Source organism: Fragaria vesca, linkage group LG3 (assembly GCF_000184155.1).
Source record: "Fragaria vesca subsp. vesca linkage group LG3, FraVesHawaii_1.0, whole genome shotgun sequence".
Lineage (NCBI taxonomy): Eukaryota > Viridiplantae > Streptophyta > Magnoliopsida > Rosales > Rosaceae > Fragaria > Fragaria vesca.
In genome coordinates, this window is record NC_020493.1 from 12,804,897 (window position 1) to 12,828,406 (window position 23,510).

The following is a 23,510-nucleotide window of genomic DNA, read 5'->3' on the forward strand; positions in this document are numbered from 1 at the left end:
TGGGATGAGACTACAAAATTGAGAATGAGGTTTGAGTGTTTGACTGGTTTAGATTTAGTACTAGGGGTAGAAATTGACGACAGAAGAATATCAACGGCTGAGATTACATATAACTTAAACACGGGACGGGACGGGCCTAACCGGGCCTTGAACTATCAGTCCCGCGACTCGTCCCGCTCTGCTCCAACGGGATGGGACCAATGTTTTTAGATTTCAATCCCGTCTCATCCCACCAAATTTCAAGATGAGACCGGGACGAGATCGAGATTTAGGTTTTCTATGCCCAGCCCTACGTAGCGGCATATCAATAATTCCCCTTGAGGTTAATCTACTTGTCTATCTAAAGTAGGAAATGTACATGAAGAGCTCGTTTGGCTAAACGTGATTCAATCTAATGTTATGGAGTTGCAGTTATATCAGTAGTTACAACCAAGGATTAAAATATCGGTATCAGTGTATTTATCGGTATTTTGAAAAAATGAGATATCACATATATCGGGGATATCTGGGAAAAAATATCGGAAATTTGAGAAGAATTTTTTTTTTTTCTGAAATTTATTAGATTTACATATAAATAGTACAAAAATACAAACATCAACTTCATCTACATCTATTCCTTTATAAAAAAATTAAAAAAAATCATCTACATCTAAAAAGATCGAGACTCAAGGTGGTTGAAAAGAGGCACATTGGTTCCTCACTCCACATCATGATATTCCTCTAAGAAAATACTCGTTTCCCCGAAATCACTCGAGACCCTCACTCTTCATTGGGATATACCTCAAGGGAATCACTCTACATCTATAAATAGACTCAAGGTGATTGAAAAGATGCACGTTGGTCCCTCACTCCGCATCCTAATATTTCTTTAAGAAAATACTCATTTCCTAGAAATTACTCGAGACTCTCACTCTTCATTGTGATATAACTCAAAGGAATCACTTATCTCTTGAATATTTTTGGAGGTGATTTTTCTTTATTGCAAAAATTTTTATAGATATTTCTTTAATATATTGGAGATATATCGTAAATATCCTAAGTATCGGAGATATTTGACGATATCAGAGAACTAACGGAGATACGATAGAAGATAAGATATTTACACCTCTAGGTATATCGGTCATTCAAAAAAAGAGATATCGGGAAATATATTGAATATATCACAGAAATTTTAATCCTTGATCACAACCAAAGGAAACAGTCAAATTCCGAACGTGTTTACTCACACTCTCAAACAGTCAAGCAAATTTTATATCCGGCAAGAACATCTCATGCATGACAAAACCAAGGAAGATAATACAGACCAAGAAGTAGTTCAAGAACAGAAAGTCACACACAAAGTAAATCAGATTCTGATGATCAACACCACCTGGCAGTCACAACCTGATATTCAAATGCATAAAATACTTTCAAAAAACATAATTAAAGAAAGAAAGATTGATCCGGATCCTCCCCTAACCTAACAAATCACATTACTTTCCTAAGTTTTTACAATATGATGACACGTGGCTTTCATCACATCCAATGATCAAAATCTTCTTAAGTAACTACTTTACGAAAATACCCCATTTCATATATTTTCTTACTATCTTTTCTCCCTTTCCTCTTTTCTTCGTCCCTTGTTCAACCAACCAAACTTTGCAAAATCCAATTAAGTGAATGAGATGACGCCGTTTCCATTTTACTGTAATTCCTCTGTTGCTAGGTGATGATTGAATTTAAGAATGAGGGTTTGCCTTTTGGTTTTCTTCAAGGGAATAAGATGGGCGGAGGGAGGTGATGCGGGACTCGAAGAAGAAGCTGGGTGCCCAAAGTGGAAGCGCAAATGCGGACTGTGGCGAGCAAAGTGAAGTCCAGAAGCATATTAGGTTTGGGTTGAATCTGATTAGCTTCTTGAGAAGATAACCGGAAGAAAAATGGTTGTCTAGGTGTGGCTGCTAGGTGATGCAATCTAGTTTTTTCTGTACAACTTTAAGGGAAGGAAAACTGAAGGAAAGAAAAGAAATATAGAAGAGAAAGGGAACAAGACAAATTGTAGACCACAAGATCCAATCATATACACGTGTCGACATCTCATAGAAAACTTATGAAGGTTAGGTGATTTGCTAGGTTAGAAGAGGATCCGGATCCAAGAAAGATATGGCTTTGACCTTTTAGTTTCCTACAATCATCCATTTATGTTAAACCAATTAGAATATTTCTAGAGAAAGAGGCTCCTCCTTTCTCTCTAGAAATCTTCTTCCAGATCTACTGGTTTGAGAGTCCATCATCATTCCCACTCACTCCCACTCACCCATTCCACCCATCATCCCCTCCCCATCACCTCTACCTCCATCTCCACCTTCACCCAATCTCATTGATCAACCAGATATGGCCGCTTCAAGAATAAGAAACAAGAAACAAGAATAAGAAACAAGAACAGAAACAGAAACAGAAAAGATGAATTCATCGTCTTCTCCAAGCTCTCCCATCTCTGTGAATCCCCCAATTACCATTCTTACAAAACAAGTAATTTTATTTCTTTCTCTAAATCGACTAAAAAAGAAAGCTATAGATTTTTTATGGAAGAAAAAGCTATATATAGATCGGCCTGTTGAAACTTGCAATCACTCTCTAGCTAGCACTACAATTCACTTCATTCAGATTCATCATGACTCGATCTTCTTTGTTTGAAAATTGAACCTGGGGAAAGAGATTTGGCAAACATTTAACCATTCCAAATTAAGGGTGAATAGCCCAGATCACATTTAATTAGCTATGTTATCTTGGCCTCTTCCATCTTAATCTTTATATAAATCCAATGCTTTTCACAAGCTAAATCTTCTTTTGCGTTCTAGCTTTTTGTTCTTGTTCTTGTTCTTTTTCTTTTTTTTATTTTTTTTTATTTTTTTCTGTTTGATCATGTTCTACTGTTTTGGTTAATTTTCTTTTTTTTGATTATTATGAGTTTATTTCTAAATATGACATTTCAAATTCCATGTCATTTACCATGTCACCTTATTGTGTGTTGATGTCAAACTTGCAATTAATCTAGACCATTAAACTTTATATAATCTAATGGCTTCAAAGAGGTGTCAAAAATGGTGTAAAAAAGTATCCCTTGAACCGGACCCTTTTATCTAAGCAAAATTTATTATTTTCTAGTCAATTCATCATGGTGTGGTTCAATCTCCTCTTCGCTCCTTGCTATGATAACTGGTTTTCATGACATTGGTAAATACATCATGACTATGGTACCTTATGAATTATGAGTAAATATGTCGAAATCTCATGCTTTACAATGAAAATGTGTTGGATAGTTTATTATGATTCTTACAATAAGAGTACTATCTAACTTCTAATAAACCTTCGCTTCACTCGGGCCATACTCTTTGCTATCATCACCATGAACCTGTCATGTACATTGTCTAGGAAATGGTAATATGCATACCTCCATTTCTGCAGAAATACTATAGGACCAAAGACTCCCCAAAATCCTATAATGAACCCAAGTGCAGCGGAAACATAGAACCATGGAAATTGCTGCTCCATGTCTGCATCTGTGTTATTCATATCAGGTTCATCAGTGCCCTCAGTTCCCTTACACTTATTTGGAAGTGGGTCACCACAAAGCTTCAGATTCCCCTCAAACGCAGAAGCATCGAAACTTTGGAGCTGAGTGCTTGATGGTATTGGCCCTTCAAGATTATTGTAGGAGACGTTGAATTTTGATAAGAAATGAAGACTAGTGAAAGACGCTGGGATGTTTCCAGACAATTGGTTCATGGAGAGATCCAAAATCTGCATGCCCTTGAGGTTAGCTATCTGTTCTGGAATATTACCGGAGATGTTGTTGTTGCTAAGATACAAAGTTGTTAGAAGCTGCGATTGGCCAATCTCAGAAGGTATGTTCCCATGTAGGTTATTGCTCTTTAGTGATATAGATGCTTCGTAATACAAGTAATTGTACTGTAAAGGTCTTGAATGATCATCACTGGGGTAGAAGATAGGCAGATCAATAGCAGTAAGATCTACTTGAGCCGCAGCTTGGTCAGATACCAACATAGGGAGCATCCACAGTTCCTTTGGAATTTTTCCTGAAAGTAGGTTGAAGTCCATGATTATAGAAAAGAGCCGAGGAAGTGTTCCTATCCAACTTGGGATTGAGCCTGTGATTCTATTATGACTCAGATCCAAGAACTCTAGCTTTCTTAGCTTTGATAGCCATAAAGGGAGTTGACCAGTAAGGTTACAGGAACTCAAATCCAAAACTCGAAGATTTTGGAATCCATCAAAACCAGCTTTCCCAAGATCAGTCGGAAATTCCTCACCTGCAAAACTAGATGCTAATGATAGGACTACAAGGCGTTTGCAACCCATCAGTATCTTCATCGCCTCTTTGACATTCGTCAAACGTTTGTTCATACCGAGTGAGAGGAAGGACAGGGATTTCAATGAAAGGATTTCAGGCTGTATTTGAACCTCTAGATTATTATAGTTCACTCGAATTGCTTTCAACAACTTGCACGAGTAGATGCTTCTCGGGAAGACACCAAAGAAGTTATTTTTCCGCAAGTCAAGTTTACTAAGTTGGCTGAGTTTGGAAAAATCGAGCATGGAGATATTACCTCCCAAGTTGTTGGCTCCCATACGTAGTTCAACAAGTTTTGTGCAATTCATTAGGGATAGAGGCAATGAACCTTCCAGATAGTTGAAATCAAGGAGTATGCGTTTCAACTTTGAGAGCTTCCCAAGATGGAGAGGGAGCACACTACTCAATTGGTTATAGGAGAGATCAAGAGTTGTGAGGTTGATGAGGTTGGCAATTCCATCGCTCATTGCTCCATTCAATGAATTTAGAGGTAGTGAGATCTCTTCAACTGTGGTAGCATTATAGATATCTTCTGGAAGCGATCCGGACAGGTAATTGTTGCCAGCACGAAAAACCTGCAACTTGGAACACTTCCCAAATCCACGAGATATACTACCATTGAAATTATTCAAGGAAAAATCAAGGTGTCGTAACAAGGAAGAAGAATGTCGACAAATAGAGGATGGGATAGGACCAGAAAAGGTGTTGTTACTGACATTGAAACTAGTCAAATTCCAAGCTTGTTGGAAAAAAGAAGATGGAATAGCACCATGTAAGCGATTGCTGGAAAAATCCACCAACTGAATATGACTGGATGGTAGAAAAGATGGTAACACTCCAAAGAGAAGGTTAAAGCTCAAATCTAGGATTTCGAGATGATTCAAGGACAAGAAGATTTCACTTTGATCTAGAGAACCAGAAAGGGAATTGTGTGAGAGATTCAAGTGAGTGAGATGTGTGAGATTTGCAAGTGAGGATGAGGGGAAAATACCTTCTTTGAGTTTGAGCCCTTTGGAAGGTAACTGCAAATGAGTGACCCAACCATCTCGATTACAAGTAATGCCTTCCCAATAGCAACAATTACCAGAAGTCCAGTTTAAGGAAGGAGAAGATAGAGCGAGGGCAAAGGACAAGAGAGAAGTACGTTGTGTTTGGATGCAAGCATGAATATTATGCGTAAACAATGACATCAAAATGAGAAGAAAGCTTAAGCCTCGAACCATTGCATGAATTGCAGCTGGCTGCACTAGCTTTTCTCTCTTAGAGGTGGATGTAGAATTGTAGATCAATTGCTCATAGGTTTGTGTGTATATATAGCGGAGCAAAGTCCTGCAAGATAGTGGAAGCATAACAGCAGAAAATTATTCCAAGGCGATACCTTCCCCTTTGGAATTCCTAGTCCTTGAGTGGACCCAAAGGGAAAGGGAATTGTGTGAGAGATTCACTTTTCTTCCTAGTTTAGTTGGTCTTTCCCCCAGGTTTGCTTCAAGTATACAATGATGCCAAAGAAGTAGAACCGCCGCGCACTAACTAGGGAAAGACCACCAATATTCCAGCATTCATAGAAAGAAAACTAGGAAGACCAGAAAATTCAAACCCAGTGTGACCGGCATTAGTGCGTGGCTCACTGGTCATTCTTGTTTTTACCTATGTGAAATGAAAAGACAAAGCTATATTCCTAGATATCAGAGAGGAAACGACGACTCGTATATTTGAAGTGAGACATGATCAATAATTCCTGAAAGAGTAGAATTGACGGCAAGAGGAAATGTATATGGATGCTATGTATATATACCGGGAGCGGATTTTGTATACCAAGATGCATTTTCACCATTAATGTATAATCACGGTGATTGGAACTACGAAGATATAATGAAGACTAAAGACCCTTAATTCATTTCTCTCATCTTTATTTTTGATCTGATCAAATTAAGCGCGTATAATAGGAGAACGTTTTCTTCGATTTCGGGTCCTCACCTCATGTGTTGGGAACACTTGATATTCTTTTTGGGTATCAATTTTGTTAACGGTTTTAGTATATATGTATGATAGTGACAAGCGGATGGCTGAATATTCAGATACTGCATCTTAGTTGCTCGGTTGATGTTGGTTTCAAGATACCTATATGAAACTCTCTCATGATCTAGTGGGAAGCTGTCGTTCTTTAATTCTAGTTCAAAACTTCAAACCAATTGGAAGGGCCACTGCACTCACTACCATCTGAAATGGCATATGTGGATTTGTCCAACAATAGCTCAGGGAGGATCTCTTTCTTGTGTACAAGCAAAGATAGGAATATGACTTTTCTTGATCTATCAAGCAATTCTTTCACTGGAGAGAACTTACAACTGTTGGAAGTATTTAGAGAATCTAGTCGCTAATAATTTTTAGCATATTCAGTTTTATTTAGTAGATTAGCATATTCAGTTTGAAAACCTGGTTTAATTGGTGCATTGTAGCATAAAACTTTCGATAACTGTGATAAAGCTAACTTTAAAATGACAAACTCGCCTTGTTTAAGATGCACAAGTACAGCTAAAGTATAAACTGCATCAACTTTATGCAGGTTGAGAGAAGCAACATCAAACACAGGTCAATGCTACAGAAAAAGGAGTGTTATAAGTTCAAAATCTATCGGTACACTGACAACATCTTGAGGTCTCTCACATATGATAGACAAAGGGGAAGAAGAAACAACTACAGTTATTATCACTCTGAGAAAATTTAAAGAGGAAGTTCGCCGCTGTCAACTATAGCAACTTTGCTCTTGGGTGTCCCACTCTGGCTTCCTTCAGCTTCAACCTTGTAAACCACATCCATGCCAGACAGCACCTTTCCAAATACAACATGTCTGCCATCCAACCTATAAACACATTTATACATTAGTCAGGAGTCATAGCCTCAACAATGCAGTAGTGTATGTGCTCGTTAAGTATGTGCAAGTCCTAGTCAGGAGGGTGATAGAACCCTACTTTTACTTGAGCGCTACTGTGCTATTTGCAAATGCATGTTTGACACCTTCCATTCGAGAGGAAGACTCTTCCTACGTCTATATTGGAAACATTTTGCTTGAGGTCCAAAGAAATTTGATGCATCAAAGACAAGTTCAAGCACGTAATGACAAAACGTGTTAGTACATAGATACACAACCATATAAACTTTAGCATTTACCTCATGAATTTGATGCATCAAGAAAATAATGTGCGAACATAGGAATACAATAACAATGCAATTTGCAGCAGACGATAATAGTTTTAGAAGTATCAATCATGCATAGATGCGCATAACATTACCAGGTAGTTGTCACGGTGGTGATGAAGAATTGTGAGCCATTGGTGTCTGGACCAGCATTTGCCATCGATAAAAGCCCTGTACACAAGAATAAATAAATTTTTGTTGATATCAGATAAGCTCAAGCATAGCTAGGCAACTATAATTCATGTCACTTGGAGAAAGAAAGAAAAAATAAAAAATAAAAACAAAAACAAAAAGGGACAGTACCTGGTCCAGTATGCTTCAGCTTGAAATTCTCATCAGCAAACTTTTCTCCATAAATTGATTCTCCACCTCTTCCATCACCGAGAGTGAAATCACCTCCCTGAAGCATGAAGCTGGGAATAATCCTGTGAAATTTGCTACCCTTGTAATGGAGTGGTTTTCCGCTCTTTCCAATGCCTTTCTCCCCTGAAATTACATGCAAAACAAAAGGATATGAGAACATAATGAAAGAGATTTGGAAGCAATCCCCTTGCAGACTCTTAGCACTACATAAAACAGGAAGGTTTACTTGTAAAACTATCAAGTCTGTTATCCTACCACTTCTACATTTCACCAGCTACGGAGCTCTACAAACTTCCCCGAAACTCACATAACACACATCAACTACAAGATTCAAAACAAGGAAATGAAGATGAACAACTAGTTACCTGTGCAAAGAGCTCGGAAATTTTCTGAAAAACAAAACCATAGGAAGCAAGTTAGTAACTTCTTCACACGTATCTCCAAAAACACATAACCCAAATAGAAAGCAACACATTGACAAGAATACCTGCTGTCTTAGGTACAGCCTTCCCGAAAAGACCCATGACGATCCGACCTGAACCACATTGATCAAATCAGTACCAGTCTCCCTCACCACCCCAAAAAGTCAAACATTTTGCATTTTCCTAAAACTTTATCCAATCACAAAAATCCATCTGCCTATCTAACCAAAGTCATGACCTTCTTCATTTCCCAATTTAGGTTTTTGCATCATATCATTACACCTAGCACAGTCCTTAAATAGCATTGAAAATTTGAGTAATTGATCCAATTAAGCAAACACATACCAGCAGGCTTCCCAGCAATTTCGACATCGAAGAAAACCTTGGTGGTCACCTCCTTCAGATCCTCCTTGGATTTCTTTGCCTGAAACAGAACGAACCCGATCACTGATCACGACCCAAGTATTCAGGACTGAAAATTTACAAAACCCAAAAGTTTAATTGAACAAGTGAGCTGTAATTTTTACCTCAATTAGAGCTAGGGCTCCGAAGAGGACCAGAGCACAGAGCAGCAACGACGTCGTTCTAGCCATCTCTATTTTGCTTCACTCTCTCACTCTCAGATCAATTTCCTCTCAGCTACTGATGAACTGACATTTTATATAGGAGTCTAGGGATTTAAGTATGACGCCCAATAGGATTGCGACACGTTCGGAATTTGCGTTCTGTGGCAGGATGTGATTGGTGGAGGTGGCGTCGATTAGCTGGATCATTGTTATTGGATAACGATAGGAAATGGGCCAGTTGGGCCAAGAAATTGAGCCCAGTGTTTTGGCCCTTAAAGATAGGACAAAACGAAGTCTTTTTTCAATACCCAACTGTTGTTGATTTTGAGTGTGAGAAATGGTGAAGATGATGCGCAAATCAGTGCTGAGTTTCTCTTGTTGGGATTCTTATTGCAGCTACAGTAGCAGAAGAGGTATGCCATTTCTTCACTCTACCCCTCTTGTTGCTTTGTTTCATTCTCAATCCTCAAACCCTACCAAATCTGGAGAAACCCATTTAAAAAATGGAACCTCAAAGCCTAGAGTGAGTAATGTTGACGATGCCCTGAAGCTGTTCGACGAAATGCTTCAGAGACGTCCTCTGCCGTCTGTTGTCCGTTTCACTCAGGTATTGGCTCCACTTGTCAAACTCAAGCACTATCCAACAGTCCTCTCTTTGAATTCACAAATGCTTCTCTCTGGAATTCGTCCTAATCACTATACTCTGGCCATTGTCATCAACTGCTACTGTCGTTTGAACCGAATGGACTATGCCTTGTCTGTCTTGGCCCACTTCTTCAAATTGGGTCTTCAACCAGATGTCACCACCTTCAACACTCTTATCAACGGCTTTGTTCTCCGAAATCGAGTGGCTAATGCAGCAAGAGTTTTCAGCAAAATGGTGGTGGGAGGTCATTGTCAGCCGGATGTGATTACTTTCACTACACTAATCAAGGGCTTTTGCGCGATTGGGAACAACACTGCTGCTATTCAGTTACTTGGCAAGATGGAAGCAAATGGATGCCAGCCTAACATAGTGACCTATAGCAACATCATTGACAGCCTGTGCAAAGATACACTGGTTGACGAAGCAAAGAACCTCTTCTCGGAAATGGTTGGTAGAGGTATTGTTCCCAACGTTATTACTTACAGCTCGTTGATTCAAGGAGTTTGCAATCTAGGCCACTGGAAAGAAGCTACGAGGTTGTTGTATGAAATGGCCAATCAAGGTATCTTTCCAAATGTATTCACCTTCAATATCCTGGTTGATGCGCTCTGTAAGGAGGGGAAGGTTACGCAAGCCAAAAGTGTGGTTCAGATTATGATTCAAAGAGGAATTGAACCTGACACCATTACATACAATTCCCTTATGGACGGTTACTGTTTGCGAGGAGAAATGGACAAGGCAAAACAAGTTTTTGATCTAATCGTCAGCAAGGGCTTCTCTGTTGATGTTCATAGCTGTAGCATACTGGTTAACGGATATTGTAAGGGTAAAAAGATTGATCAGGCTTACAAGATTTTCAAGGAAATGCCTCGTAAGGGAATTGTTCCTGATACCATTACCTATAGCAGTCTTATTGATGGTTTTTGTAAAGCTGGGAGACTACAAGAAGCAGAAAAGTTGTTCTCTGAAATGCCAAGCTTCTGGCCAACTTGCAGATGTTCAGACTTATAATATTATACTTGATGGCCTCTGTAACAACCAACAACTTTCTGAGGCAATTGAATTGCTTAGAGAGATGGAAGGGAACAAGTTGAAGCTAGATGTTGTAGCTTACAATATTATCATTGAAGCTTTGTTCAATGCTGGGAAAATTGAATCTGCAATAGACGTCTTCTCTGGTTTGTCATCGAAAGGAGTACAGCCTGATGTATGGACATACAATATAATGATCAGGGGACTTTGCAAAGGAGGCCTCTTAGTTGAAGCAGAAAAGTTGTTTAGAGAAATGGAACAAAAAGGCTGTTCTCCGAACGGTTGTACGTATAACACAATTATCCGAGGTTATATCAATAACAACGACACATCGAGGGCTACAAGTCTTATTGAAGAAATGAGTGAGAGGGGTTTCTCTAGAGATGCATCTACTATGGAATTGATTGTTGATTTGTTGTCGAAGGATACAGTGGATCCTGTATTGTTAGCATGGCTTAAGGATAAAGTGTGAAGTTAACTGTATATATGGATTAGTGATTTTATTTCAGTTTGCATGTCAGTTATTTCCATGAAATCAAATGCACCCGTTAATTTAAGGTTACAAACTGTTAGAATCTTGATTCATTGAATCAATACCCTTAGTTGTTTTGTGTTTATATGAGGAAAGGGTTGGATTTGATTGAATTCTAGGTCTGAAATTACCCGAGTTTCAACTTATGCAGGCAGTCAAGGGAAGCCTACACTTCTTGCTTGTCGTGTTGTTTTCATGATTTTTGTTCTGCTGTTACCTAATGAACTCAGTTTTACTAATGACTTGAGCATCCATGAATTTGATTCGTTTGGGTTGTTTGGGATTTTGATGTTCCTCACATGCAGCATCCATGACTATGATTCTTGGTTTCTTTGCATCCACCGATGTACAACTGGGCCTGAATTGCTCACACCTCATAAAAACAACTCCATCCTTTGTTCAGACGTAAGGTGATTCGCCTGATTTTATTTTTATATTTTCTCATTTGATCCGTCATCTTCTCATATATATTTTTTTTTCTTCTGCTGCAGCTGTCAAGTGTGCCCTGAAAATAACTTGGGTGTATAAACAAGCAGAGGAACTAGAGGATACAAAACCTGAGTTACTTATACCACTCTTATTGATAGTTTTTGTAAAGCGGGAAGACTACAAGAAGCTGAAAATCTGTTCTCCGAGATGCAAGCTTCTGGCCAACTTCCAAATATTCAAACTTACGCAGTTATAATTGATGCCTTATGTAGCAACTAACAACTTTCAAAGGCCATAGAATTGCTTAGAGAGATGAAGGAGAAGAAGTTGGAACTAAATATTATAATTTACAATATCATTATTGAAGGTTTACTGAAAGCTGGTAAAATGGATTGTGCCTCAGAGATCTTCTCTGGTTTGTCATCCAAAGGAGTACAGCCTGATGTAAGGACATATACCATTATGATTAGTGGACTTTGTAATGATGGCCTCTGTTTGCACCTAAATTTAGCAAATCGTGGAGATTTCCAAATTGGTTTGTTAGTCCACGATTAGAGAGAAATGAGTTTGGTCATTCGGCCGAGAGTAGTGACATTCGGTCATTCGGTCGAGAGTAGTGTGGTTTGACCATTCGGCCAAGAGTGGTATTTCATCTTTCAGCCGAGCTATTTTGGCTTTCGGCCAAGTAAGTTGAGGCACTCGATCAGTTGGCCGAGAATATGAAGAATGAAGTTTTGCGGCTGAAATGAGAGAAAGACGTTGGACCATATGACTGGGATAAGAGGCCCAAATTCAAAATATCTTAAGTTGTATGACCCAGAATCAAATATTCTATGGTGTGTTTCGGTCACTCGGCCGAAAATAAAGGTCTATAAGGTCTCACGGCCGAAACGAATGTGTTCACTCGGCCATTCGGCCAATGTTGTTCGGCCATACGACCAAGATAGAGGTTTCGCTCAAACAAGGTAGTGGTTTTATGTCGTTTGAATTAAACATCAATCCATTTGGACGATTTGAGTTGACCAATGTGCAAGCAGGCCAAATCCAATAACTATGAGTAGTCGGCCGAGTCCATGCACAATCTCGGCCGATGGTTCATTTAGGAAAGAAAATCACAACAAGGAAGAACTTCAATCAGATCAGAGTTTTTAACAAGAAGCATCACAGACATCAGTCAAATCAGGACATTCATGTGTGATTCGACCCAAGAAAGGAAAAAAGATACCTAAGAGATTTCATGACGTAGAGAACATACTAGCTAGGTTTTCTGACTTGTATATATAGAACCTTATATCTCATTTGTAAAAGGTCCTGCACCACTCAAACAAATCAATACACAAACTTTACACACAACTTATCTTTCTATTGCTTAGGTACTTTACATTCCCTATCAACTTCAAATCTAATTTTATTTCTTTGTTTTCTTTGTTTTATTTTTAATTCAGTTCTTTACATTTTGGCACTTTAATTATCTTGTTCTTTACATTCTCGCACTTTAATCTTCTTGTTTTTTATATTCATGCACTTTATTTATCGCACATAGGAGTAGTTGTAACATAGAAGTTTCGTCCATTGATCTCTTTCGGCCAATCCGGATTGGGTCAATGTGATTCGCTGTTCACACACACATCACATCACAACGCTACAACAACCGAATCCATTTCATCTTCGTGTTCACAGTGATTTGCGAGTATCTCCACCCGATAGATCTCTCGTCAGTCGCCCAAACATTTGAGTTCACCCAAGAAGTAAACGTATTTGAAGATCCCGGCGACGCTTAGCCGAAAGTCCTTGTAACACAGGCACCAGAACCTAACGGCCGAGAGGGTTCCTTCCTCGGCCGACAATCATTTGAAGAAGTCAGATCAGGCATACTACATCAATCAAAACCTCGCTTGGCCATCTCGGCCGCGAGTTGGCACGCCCGCGCAACAGAAGGACATTTGTAGCCAAGGATCTCGGCCTCAATTCGGCCGAGACCATTTTTGAGCAAACATCTTGTGGCACGCCCGATGGGACCCGAATGTATTAGGTGTTTTTCCAAATGAGTCTCTTAGTTGAAGCAGAAAAGTTGTTTAGAGAAATGGAGCAAAAAGGCTGTTCTGCTGATGGCCGCACCTATTACACAATTATCCGGGGGTTTATCATTAATAATGAGATTTCAAGGGCTACTACACTTAATCAAGAAATGTGTGGGAGGGGCTTCTCTGGAGATGCATCAACTATGAACTTAATTAATGGATTTGTTGTCAAAGGATACAGTAGATCCTGGTTTATTAGCATGGCTTAAATATATTCAGTCCAAAGTTAATTGAATATTTGAATTAAATATTTTTCAGTATCACTTGGAAATTTAGATATTCAGAACTGCTGCCGCATGTCAATCTGATATAATCCATCACATACAAACACAATGTCATTTCCTTATTCCACGCCAATTTTTGCACTCATTCTTTTCCAGTTTACGTGTCTGTGATTAACGGTATTGAGTTGATGGCAACAAGTATATTAGTTGCCAAACAAAAATGACAGTGCTGTGTAAGTATTCATCTCTCCCAGATCATTTGCGTTTCATGTTTCCATCCTAAAAAGGCAATTATGTTTTTTCCATTCTTATTAGTGTGTTTTATGCCTATGACTTTTACATCAGTTTTTAAAACAAATATGGGCAAATAAAGAGTATTATGCCCTAGATTCTAACTTGAGCATGTTAGGATATCCCAATTTTGTGTATCTGTCATGACTATTCTTCTTTTCTAGTTCAGTAGTTTTTGATAGTTACATCCTAAAGATAGTGTTATATATTTTTATCAACTGAAAATACAATTCCATTTTGCATTTGGTCCTGACATTTTTCATTTTTAGAATTGTCATATCTCTTGCTACCCAGCATGGCAGATGCATTAGTATAGTGACATAGTAGATCCATATTGCAAGGGCTATAAGACTTATTGAAGAAATGGTGGAGTCTGGTTTCTCTGCAGATGCATCAACTATGGAATTAATATTTGGTTTATTGTGTAAGGACATAGTAGATCCGGCTTTGTTGCCATTGTTAAAACATCCATGATAATAATGATTTGATTGATTGAAAGAGAACTTAGTGTTATTAGGAAATATGGTGCTTCTGCACTTTTGACACTCTTGATCACCATTTGAATACCAAATGTCATTTCCTATATCAGATAGCACTTTTTAGCATTGTCATATCCTTGTCTGTCTAAGATTGATGAACTGCCTGTTATATGGTGCTACTCACTATTCAATAATCAAGATGCAGATTTGAGTCATTTGGCATGCCTGGAATAGTGATTGGTGTACATTTGTTTAGTAACATACTCTCTCTGTTTTTTTCTTTTTCTTTTTTTCAGAATATCTGAAGAGCAATACAGTACCAGATTATGAGTTTATGAACCCAAAAGAAAAAAGAATAAATTGAGCATCACTGCAAACTTCCAAAAATGATTCAAATTCTTTTGATAATTTTTTTTTCCCATAGGAGTGGGTTCAATATTACTGTGTACAGAACTTACGGATTCCCATCATTTTACCTCTTCTGGGGTTCTTGAACTCGTTGACCAGCAAAGTCATCACTCAAACTCATTGACTAGCCAAACATGAGGGACACAGAACAGAACAGTTTGAGGGGGCAGAGGGGCCACAAGACCAACATCTATGATGCACAGCAAACATAAACAGGACAAACCAACTAACCGTCACTACCCAACTACCGTTCCCCTGTAAAAGAAACCATACCAGAAATGACAGAGACGACTTCTTGGTATGTATCAGCTTCTCCGCCACCGCCTTTTCACCGTCAATGGCTGCTCATTCCCAATACTATCCCCAAAGTAAAAGTTTGAGAGAGACATAAAGAAACTAGTCATTTTCCCATTATAGAATATTACTTTGTTCAGTAGTTTTCAATTCCTTGTTTGTCATACATTGTCTCTATTCACCACATTTTACATTCCGATTTTGAATCTTTATCCACTATGGAAGACCCAGAAACAGATCGCAACCACCATGAATCTGTACCTTCTTCTTCTTCACCATCAACCTCACAGACCCAAGAACAAACAGAGCAGCAAGAACAGCAGAGAAGGTCAACTAGTACTTTCTCTTACCGTGTCAATGTGCTGATATCTGATGTAGCAGCATTTGATATGAAGGATGATTTTTGGTCCGGCTTTATTGTGCTCGTCACCTTTTGGTTCTTTGGTCAGTTTCTTAATACTCATTGTTTAGCTGTACCAGTTGTTCATTGCTTGTGCAAATTTCACATGTGCCTTAATTTGAGATGAACTGTACTATTTATCTTGGTTTCCATATCAGCGTTTTACATGTTTCTTAATTGGATGTGACAACCTTGACTTATCCAATCAAATTTTGGTTGTGTTGTGTGAAATTGAAGAAAGGTTGGATTTGATTATTTGATATAGTGGGTTTCAAACTATCCAAGTTTCAAATCTTTGCTGAAGTAGGTTTTCACTGCATAATGCAAGCAGTCCAGAAAAGCTTTTTTTTTCTTGATTTTTGTTTTTTGTTTTTTAATAATGAAATCAGTTTTCCTAGTGACTTGAGCGTCTATGCGACTTGGTTAGTTTGTATTATTTCGGGTTATAATGTTCCTCACCTGCAGCATCCATGACTATGATTCTTGGTTTCTTTGGATCCGCCGATTTACAACTGGGCCCGAATTGCTCTCGTCTCATACGAACTAATCCATTCTTTGTTCAGACCATTAAGGTGATTTGCCTGGTTTCATTTTGTAATTCTAATTTGATTTGTCATCTACTCACCTTTTTGTTGCTTTATCCTTCACTGCTGCAGCTGTTAAATGTGCACTTAACTGACTTGGTGTTTAAACAGGCACAGGAAATAGAGGGTACAAAACCTGGGTCAATTTTATATGGATTCTACATACCTCCTCCTCTGGATGATGAAATAGCTTGGACTGAAACACATCATACACTGGTGCCAACTACTAATCACAAGGCAAGACTTCCTCTATTTACCATACAATTACTCTTGTTAATTTCTTCTTTCTTTTCTCTTTTTCCTCTGAAATTGTTCTGTCATGCATTTTGATTAATGGCATGGATTGCATTTCTTTCGTGTAACAGGAATGGATTTACTTTCTAAACAAAGGGTCAAGAATAGATATATATTACCATGTCAAACCTTCAAGTTCCTCGCCTTTAACACTTGTAATTGCACAAGGTAATTCCCAACTTCGGGTCTTTTGTTCATGTTTTTGTTGGAGTACACTGTCTGTGATTGTCCATACTAAGCAGTATCAGTGTCTACTATTAAGATTTATGTCAAAAATCAGAAAGTTGACGATTTTGATTATTAACTATGGCCTATGCCAGTAGCAATGTGGAAGTGACAAATATATCTGCAAGAATGCTCTATATTGATACAAATAACTAATCACTGACCTTTTGAAACATATTTGAAGTTGCACCTGCTTCATCTCTTGCTTGAAACTTTGAAAGCCTGCAGTTACAAACAGCCTTTAATTGTGGCTTTTGATTCTGTAGGTTTAGTGTTCCCCATAAAGTTATAGGAATTAGGAACATAGTTTGGCCTGACATATACTGAAATCTATAATCAGACTGTGTATTAACTTTTGTATACCCTTCAGGTAGAGAAAGCCTGGTTGAGTGGATAGAGGATCCATCATATGGTAATGCAACATTGTCTTGGAATATAATTAACGGTGAGGTTTTTCGCCTCGAGGTGTTCTGTACATTCTCCATTTAATTACTAATTAGACTTGAATAAATTAAGTTTAGTTTTTCACAGGAAGTGGTAAGATCCATCAGGTAATATCGGAGTCTTCTAGTTATTATATTGCAGTAGGGAACTTGAACCCTGAGGATGTTGAGGTAATAACTGTCTATTAGATCTGTCTTGAATAGCCAAAAAGTTCTTTACAAATGTTTTTAACACTTCAATTCGCTGTATTACACAGGCAGACTTGGAATTCAACATAAAGTCCACTCTTTATAACACAAGTCAGGCATATTACAGGTGCTCCATACATAATCAGTACTGTGGCTTAGAGCTTTCCCTCTTAGGGACAACTTCTGCTGTCTTAACTTCTCCAGGTCCTAAAGAGGTCAAGAACGGGTTCTCTCTTGTGCTAGTTTTCTTTTCCTTTTGTCTATTTTAGGGCATCATTACACCATCCATTACTTTTTCATGAAAGAATGTTCATTGAATCCCACCATAAGTATTTGATCTTCATATCTGAATTCTCTTAGGGTATTCAGGAAGATGACTGGTATGTCAAAGTGTCATATGGACCACGATGGCTCATCTATTTTCTTGGATCAGGTTACTTCAGTTTTCTTACATATCCTTCACACAAAATTGTAAGGAAAAAAAAAAGAAAAAAAAAGAGGTTCATTGACATTGTCCTGTATCTTTGCATCTAGGTGTGATGACTGTGCTCCTGTTAATGGCCTTTCGATTTTGTAGCATTTTCCAAAATGCTGGTGAGGATAGAACAGATTTTCAAGGAAGAGAGGCATCACCTGTACGAACCCCATTGCTTTTACCCAAAGATGATGATGCTTTAAGTTGGGGTTCATCGTATGAATGTATTTCAAATGATGAAGAGGATTTTGAAGAGTTCCTTGGTGTTAGTTCCCTTGAAGGTAAGTCTATAAATGGAGGGGACGACAACAATACTCTGCGTCTTTGTGTCATTTGCTTTGATGGGCCGAGAGACTGCTTCTTTCTTCCATGTGGTCACTGTGCTACCTGTTTTACTTGTGGAACAAGGTACATAAATCTTTATGACTCTTCTTCTCTATATACTCAAATTGAAATTCTGGATTTAATGACTTGGTTTTGAGGACAAATCATTCCTTCAATTTGCTACTGAATTAAAACCATTTTATCTTATATGTTTATTTTCATGTTGAAGTCTTGTTAATATAAAACCACTGTAATTTCTGCTGATTGAAAGAAGAGTTGATTCTAAGTGGATTTACGGTGCAGGATTTCTGAAGAGGCTGGAACTTGTCCCATTTGTCGTATGAAGATGAAGAAAGTAAGGAAGATTTTTTCAGTTTGAGGCTTTGAGCTGTATATATGACTATGTGAATCAAACTAGCATTGGCCTTTCTCCTTGCTTTTTCTGTACAATTCATGAACTTTTAGATGGAGCTTTTGTGGAGGTTGTCAACATTTTGCAGTTTCCTTTGTCTTGATTTCAATTTTAGGGTCTCTATCTGTATCATTGTAGCTAAAGTTTGGAAATGTAATTGCAGATGTAATTGTTTATAAACTGAAATTGGTATTGTACAATTCAAAAGTCTACAATCTCTTCTCACTCGATTTGAAGATGATAACTCTAGTTCTATGAAGATCAAAGCAATATGAGAACACTGATGTTGATGATAATTCTAGTTCTATATCATTGTTCTTTTGATCCATTTTATTGGGAGCTTCCTGCTCCATTACAATTTTCAAATTAAACTGTAAGGAAATTCATTACTTTCCATCCCTATTAAGTTTAGCTTAATTTGAAAAGTTGCTTCATTTAGAGATGATATTAATCCACCCAAATACTCTTGCCCCTTTTTTGAGTGTCATATGGAGGAACCAACGAGGGAAGGAATAAATTTCACTTGTGATTGTATAACATAATGCAAACTTATAGTCACAACATGTATGTTTAGTTTACTATCATGAGCACAAAACCGTTGTCTTTTTTATCACAAAACATAAAACATAATGTACTTTTTTTATCGGTTAAATAACATAAATGTTATATCTAACATATAATAAGTCGAACTAACAACATCTCACTTACTAAGAGGAGATTATGTCACTATGTTATCTTTTTAGTTAAAGTTTGAGCATCTTTTTCAGTATTTTAAATTTTACATCTGCGGTGAAAATGAAAAAGTAATTACTGTTGCGGAGGATGGTAAGTCGGTAACCTCCCCAAAATAGAAAGGGTCCTCCTAGGGTCCAAAAGCAGTGTACCTAGAGTCCAACAGAAAATCCGAGATTAGTGGAATCCAATCACGTATCATGAGCTACCGCATCCCAACACGTGTTGCGCACTTGTGCGGGTGGGTCCCCAACGGTATCCAAACCCTCAGCGCCAAAATTACCCTCCCTACTTGCCAATTTACAAAGTCGCCTTTACAAATTTTTACAGCCCCCCAAATGCTGCAACAAACTCCATCACCTTCTTCTTCATCTTCATCATCTTCATCATCGTCATGGGAACTCTTCCGAGAACCACCAGCCGAACGCCGAGTTACATCCTCCGCTCCGTCATCGCATTGTCATGTCTCTCACTCCTCTTCATTATCTACAAGGTAAGGCGCAACCGAAAAGGCTATGTTTTTCGACTCATTGGTCATTGATCATTACTGATTTCATTTTGGCATTTGGTCGAACAGGTGAACGACTTTGCCAGTCAGACCAAGACAGTTGCCGGACACAACCTAGACCCTACGCCGTGGCATCCTTTCCGGCCTAAGACCTTCAACCACGACGCCCTCCCCAGCCGCGCATACAAGCTCCTCCAGTGCTCTTACCTTGCCTGCCGCTACACCAACAACAAAGGCAATGCCACCACCCTAGAAGACGAAGACCATCGCCGGTCGGCTACTTCCGTGGCCAAATCCCCGCAATGCCCGGAGGTTTTCCGGTGGATTCACCAGGATCTGGAGCCGTGGGCGACCACTAAGATTACTCCGGTCCATATTGAGCAGGCCAAGAGATACGCTGCCTTCCGGGTGGTGATTTATAAAGGGAAGCTGTATGTCGACTTGTACTACGCTTGTGTGCAGAGCCGGGCTATGTTTACCATTTGGGGCTTGTTGCAGATGCTTAAGAGGTACCCTGGCAGGGTTCCTGATGTGGATTTTATGTTTGATTGTATGGACAAGCCTACCATTGAGCGGTCCGAGCATGCCTCAATGCCGTTGCCGCTGTTCCGGTATTGCACCAATGATGCCCACTATGATATCCCATTTCCTGACTGGTCCTTTTGGGGATGGTAAGAATCATCAGTCTCTTAGATCATACCTCATTGGTGGTTATTATGCATTTGTTTGAATTTGGATTAGTTGAGGTGAAGTTGTGATTTATCTGGGCTTCAAATGCCTGGTGATGAGTTTATTTCTGATGGTCATATTATAGTTTATGATTATGCATAGGCCAGAAACAAATATAGAGCCGTGGGATGAGCAGTTCCAGGCTATCAAACGGGGTGGACAGGAAACGACTTGGAGAAAGAAGGAGCTTTTGGCATATTGGAAAGGAAATCCTGATGTTGGCTCCCCTGTTCGTAAAGAGTTACTCAACTGTAATGATTCGAAGACGTACAGAGCACAGATCCTGAAACAGGTTGAGTTGAAATTACAATGTCTATTGCTTTCAGATTTAATTGTACAAGTGATCTTCCTTAAGTCCGGACCTGACATTTGGTTAGCATTTACTTTATAGGATTGGGATGAGGAAGCAAAGGCTGGTTTCCAGCAGTCCAGTCTATCTAAGCAGTGCAATCATCGGTAAGTACAGCTTCTTTTGGTAATGACCTCTCATCTGTTCTTAACAAGTATGATTGGATTGGTTGATCAGTTAGATATGAAGGTGAAGCTCATCAGTTATCGGTATAATAGATTGTCACATTGTTCGATCGACTGTTGATTCTACTACTCTATAGTCTTCTGCAATCTTTTCTTTGTCCTTCTCATCTGGTTTTTCTGTATCAAACTATCAATGAAATATTTTTCCCATTTACTACTCCTTGTGGTGACAGCCCCTTTAATCTTCACACAGAACTCAACTTTTGACACACAATAGCATTTGCTCTTTTATTTAGTCTAAACCTTGGTTACTGACTTACTGCAACTATCCATGAAATCGTTTCATCTTTATTCTTGATTGATGAATTATTGTTATGAATCCATCATTTCAATCATAGTTGTAATCCAATGTCATCACGGTCTAATTGCCATTTTGCATCCTGCATCTCACGGTTATTTATTTCCCCCATTTGTAGGTATAAGATCTATGCTGAAGGCTATGCTTGGTCTGTAAGTTTGAAATATATCTTATCATGTGGTTCTCTGGCATTAGTAATAACACCGCAATATGAGGATTTCTTCAGCCGCGGCCTCTTTCCCAAGGTTAACTATTGGCCCATCTCTGCTAATGCAATATGCCCTTCAATAAAATCTGCTGTGGACTGGGGTCATGGACACGTACCTGAGGTATGCTTCACTTGTGTTAGTAACATTTTCTGTGAACTTCAGTCTTTTTCATGAAGCAACATGATCTTGGCTAACATTCCTATCATAAATGACTGAAACAGGCTCAGGCAATAGGAAGAAGAGGGCAGGAGTATATGGAAAACCTAAACATGGATCGGGTCTACGATTACATGTTTCATCTCATCACCGAGTACTCAAAGCTGCAGAACTTCAAGCCAGTACCTCCAAACACTGCCATGGAAGTATGTGCAAATTCTGTGCTCTGTCTTGCTGACGATGCAAAACAAAGGGAATATCTCGAACGAACAAGAGCTAAACCTTTTCCTGGCCCTCCTTGCGATCTCCAGCCTCCTGATGGTAATCTCATCAATAAATGGAAGAAAGAAAAGGCAGCTGTGTTTCAGACTGTGGAGGATATGAATCTAGTAAATGACATACCTGAACCAGTGCCATAGTTAAAGGTTTAGCAGGCCTTTAGTTTTGTTAGCTGGGGATTAGTCTTAGATGGCCCTCAAGTATATATGTATGTATATATGCTCAACAGATGATGTAATATACCAGAATACATGTTTTGAATAATTGTTGCCAAGAAGAGGAACTGCTGGTTTTCCATGTTTTTAGTATAATTTTTAGTTGAATAGCAACTCTGTTTGGGTATATCATGCACTACTGTTCTAATTGCTTGGTGACAAACCTGAATCTCAAACTAAATCAGGCAATTGGATTCATTGGACTGAAAGATATGAACTTTAACACAATTCACATTAGCAAAACAAGATAACAATTAGATTCCCAAATACATGAGATTACAAAACACACTGAAACTTGGTCACACATGACTCTTATTCAGCACACTTGCAATCATATCATTAGGATTAGTAAAGGTGATAACCTTAACCAGAGATTTCAATGGATTTGACATCAGGCTTCTTCACATCCACCTTAGGAACCGTCACACTGAGAACCCCATTCTCCATAGCAGCCTTGATCTCATCTACCTTAGCATTCTCAGGAAGCCTGAACCTTCTGGAGAATTTGCCGCTGCTACGCTCGACCCGGTGCCAAGTATCGTTCTTATCCTCCTTCTCTATCTTCCTCTCTCCGCTTATCTGCAGCACCCTGTCGTCTTCAATCTCAACCTTAACCTCTTCGTTCTTCAGCCCTGGAATGTCAGCCTTGAACACATGGGCTTCCGGGGTCTCCTTCCAGTCGATCCTAGTGTTGACAAAAGCTGAATTCTCGCGAGGGAAAGTAGAGAGCGATGAAGAAGGGAATGGGAAATCCTTGAGGGGGTCCCAGAGATCGGTGAAGCCCGAGAAGGGGTCGAAGATGCTGTTGCTGTTCCGTCGGAAACTGGGGATGATCGACATTCTGAAATTGTTTGGAACTTTAGATGATGAAGAATTAGAAATAGATAGGAGTTGCTGTGAGCTTAGCTTTGTTGTGATTGGTGAAGAAGGGAAGGATTGGTAGAGTATAAATAGGGACCCAAACGACGTTTCTAGTACATACTGGGTCCTCAAAACGCACAGTTCTTTGTTCTTGTGTCGAACTTTCTAGGACCCTTGAGAAGGTACGGGAGGGTAAAGCAATCTTCATCATTCTGGCTCATATGGCTAAGAGTCAAAATACATTCTTTCACACTACAATGACCAAACCAAATACAACCTTTTTTGTATTTACTTAGGTTTACTTCTCTTCGTTTTTTTTTTTTTTTT

At 38.8% G+C, this 23,510-nt stretch overlaps 7 protein-coding genes across 7 annotated transcripts; 4 read left to right on the forward strand and 3 right to left on the reverse strand.

Moving 5' to 3' along the window:
• Positions 1–3,330: 3,330 nt before the first annotated feature.
• Positions 3,331–4,818, reverse strand: LOC101302440 (tyrosine-sulfated glycopeptide receptor 1-like). Its single transcript, XM_004295708.1, has one exon. It carries the CDS (start codon positions 4,816–4,818, stop codon positions 3,331–3,333), a length of 1,488 nt encoding a protein of 495 aa, XP_004295756.1.
• Positions 4,819–6,951: 2,133 nt separating this feature from the next.
• LOC101296844 (peptidyl-prolyl cis-trans isomerase CYP19-4-like) lies at positions 6,952–8,974 on the reverse strand. Its single transcript, XM_004294216.1, has 7 exons — positions 8,862–8,974; positions 8,680–8,758; positions 8,400–8,447; positions 8,278–8,301; positions 7,853–8,035; positions 7,645–7,720; positions 6,952–7,214 (listed from the first exon to the last, which is right to left on the reverse strand). The coding sequence occupies exons 1-7, from the start codon at positions 8,925–8,927 to the stop codon at positions 7,076–7,078; spliced, it is 615 nt and encodes a 204-aa protein (XP_004294264.1). The 5' UTR covers positions 8,928–8,974; the 3' UTR covers positions 6,952–7,075.
• A 263-nt stretch (positions 8,975–9,237) lies between these two features.
• On the forward strand, positions 9,238–10,557 carry LOC101302738 (pentatricopeptide repeat-containing protein At1g12300, mitochondrial-like). Its single transcript, XM_004295709.1, has one exon. It carries the CDS (start codon positions 9,238–9,240, stop codon positions 10,555–10,557), a length of 1,320 nt encoding a protein of 439 aa, XP_004295757.1.
• Positions 10,558–10,621: 64 nt separating this feature from the next.
• LOC101303023 (pentatricopeptide repeat-containing protein At1g12620-like) lies at positions 10,622–11,050 on the forward strand. Its single transcript, XM_004295710.1, has one exon. It carries the CDS (start codon positions 10,622–10,624, stop codon positions 11,048–11,050), a length of 429 nt encoding a protein of 142 aa, XP_004295758.1.
• Positions 11,051–15,438: 4,388 nt separating this feature from the next.
• On the forward strand, positions 15,439–18,904 carry LOC101291029. Its single transcript, XM_004294197.1, has 10 exons — positions 15,439–15,760; positions 16,182–16,288; positions 16,412–16,537; positions 16,666–16,762; positions 17,190–17,231; positions 17,351–17,433; positions 17,520–17,666; positions 17,812–17,884; positions 17,986–18,334; positions 18,554–18,904. The coding sequence occupies exons 1-10, from the start codon at positions 15,535–15,537 to the stop codon at positions 18,627–18,629; spliced, it is 1,326 nt and encodes a 441-aa protein (XP_004294245.1). The 5' UTR covers positions 15,439–15,534; the 3' UTR covers positions 18,630–18,904.
• An 884-nt stretch (positions 18,905–19,788) lies between these two features.
• On the forward strand, positions 19,789–22,247 carry LOC101303314. The gene is made up of 6 exons (XM_004295711.1): positions 19,789–19,887; positions 19,972–20,573; positions 20,734–20,923; positions 21,023–21,087; positions 21,582–21,792; positions 21,894–22,247. Exons 1-6 carry the CDS (start codon positions 19,789–19,791, stop codon positions 22,245–22,247), a joined length of 1,521 nt encoding a protein of 506 aa, XP_004295759.1.
• Positions 22,117–23,285, reverse strand: LOC101300322 (18.2 kDa class I heat shock protein-like). The gene is made up of 2 exons (XM_004294228.1): positions 22,685–23,285; positions 22,117–22,230 (listed from the first exon to the last, which is right to left on the reverse strand). Exon 1 carries the CDS (start codon positions 23,160–23,162, stop codon positions 22,686–22,688), a length of 477 nt encoding a protein of 158 aa, XP_004294276.1. The 5' UTR covers positions 23,163–23,285; the 3' UTR covers positions 22,117–22,230; position 22,685.
• Positions 23,286–23,510: the final 225 nt, after the last annotated feature.

What these genes read in the sequence shown, in the direction of transcription:
- LOC101302738 (XM_004295709.1), top strand. Translation starts at nt 9,238, where the DNA reads ATGGTGAAGATGATGCGCAAATCAGTGCTGAGTTTCTCTTGTTGGGAT.
- LOC101303314 (XM_004295711.1), top strand. Translation starts at nt 19,789, where the DNA reads ATGGGAACTCTTCCGAGAACCACCAGCCGAACGCCGAGTTACATCCTC. An exon ending in GACTGGTCCTTTTGGGGATG is followed by an intron (nt 20,574 to 20,733) that starts GTAAGAATCATC and finishes GATTATGCATAG; the next exon opens with GCCAGAAACAAATATAGAGC. An exon ending in TCTAAGCAGTGCAATCATCG is followed by an intron (nt 21,088 to 21,581) that starts GTAAGTACAGCT and finishes CCCCATTTGTAG; the next exon opens with GTATAAGATCTATGCTGAAG.
- LOC101296844 (XM_004294216.1), bottom strand. Translation starts at nt 8,927, where the DNA reads ATGGCTAGAACGACGTCGTTGCTGCTCTGTGCTCTGGTCCTCTTCGGA. An exon ending in GAGCCCTAGCTCTAATTGAG is followed by an intron (nt 8,759 to 8,861) that starts GTAAAAATTACA and finishes GTTCTGTTTCAG; the next exon opens with GCAAAGAAATCCAAGGAGGA. An exon ending in ACCACCGTGACAACTACCTG is followed by an intron (nt 7,215 to 7,644) that starts GTAATGTTATGC and finishes ATGTGTTTATAG; the next exon opens with GTTGGATGGCAGACATGTTG.
- LOC101300322 (XM_004294228.1), bottom strand. Translation starts at nt 23,162, where the DNA reads ATGTCGATCATCCCCAGTTTCCGACGGAACAGCAACAGCATCTTCGAC.
- LOC101303023 (XM_004295710.1), top strand. Translation starts at nt 10,622, where the DNA reads ATGGAAGGGAACAAGTTGAAGCTAGATGTTGTAGCTTACAATATTATC.
- LOC101302440 (XM_004295708.1), bottom strand. Translation starts at nt 4,818, where the DNA reads ATGAGCGATGGAATTGCCAACCTCATCAACCTCACAACTCTTGATCTC.
- LOC101291029 (XM_004294197.1), top strand. Translation starts at nt 15,535, where the DNA reads ATGGAAGACCCAGAAACAGATCGCAACCACCATGAATCTGTACCTTCT. An exon ending in TCTTTGTTCAGACCATTAAG is followed by an intron (nt 16,289 to 16,411) that starts GTGATTTGCCTG and finishes GTGTTTAAACAG; the next exon opens with GCACAGGAAATAGAGGGTAC. An exon ending in TGCCAACTACTAATCACAAG is followed by an intron (nt 16,538 to 16,665) that starts GCAAGACTTCCT and finishes TTCGTGTAACAG; the next exon opens with GAATGGATTTACTTTCTAAA.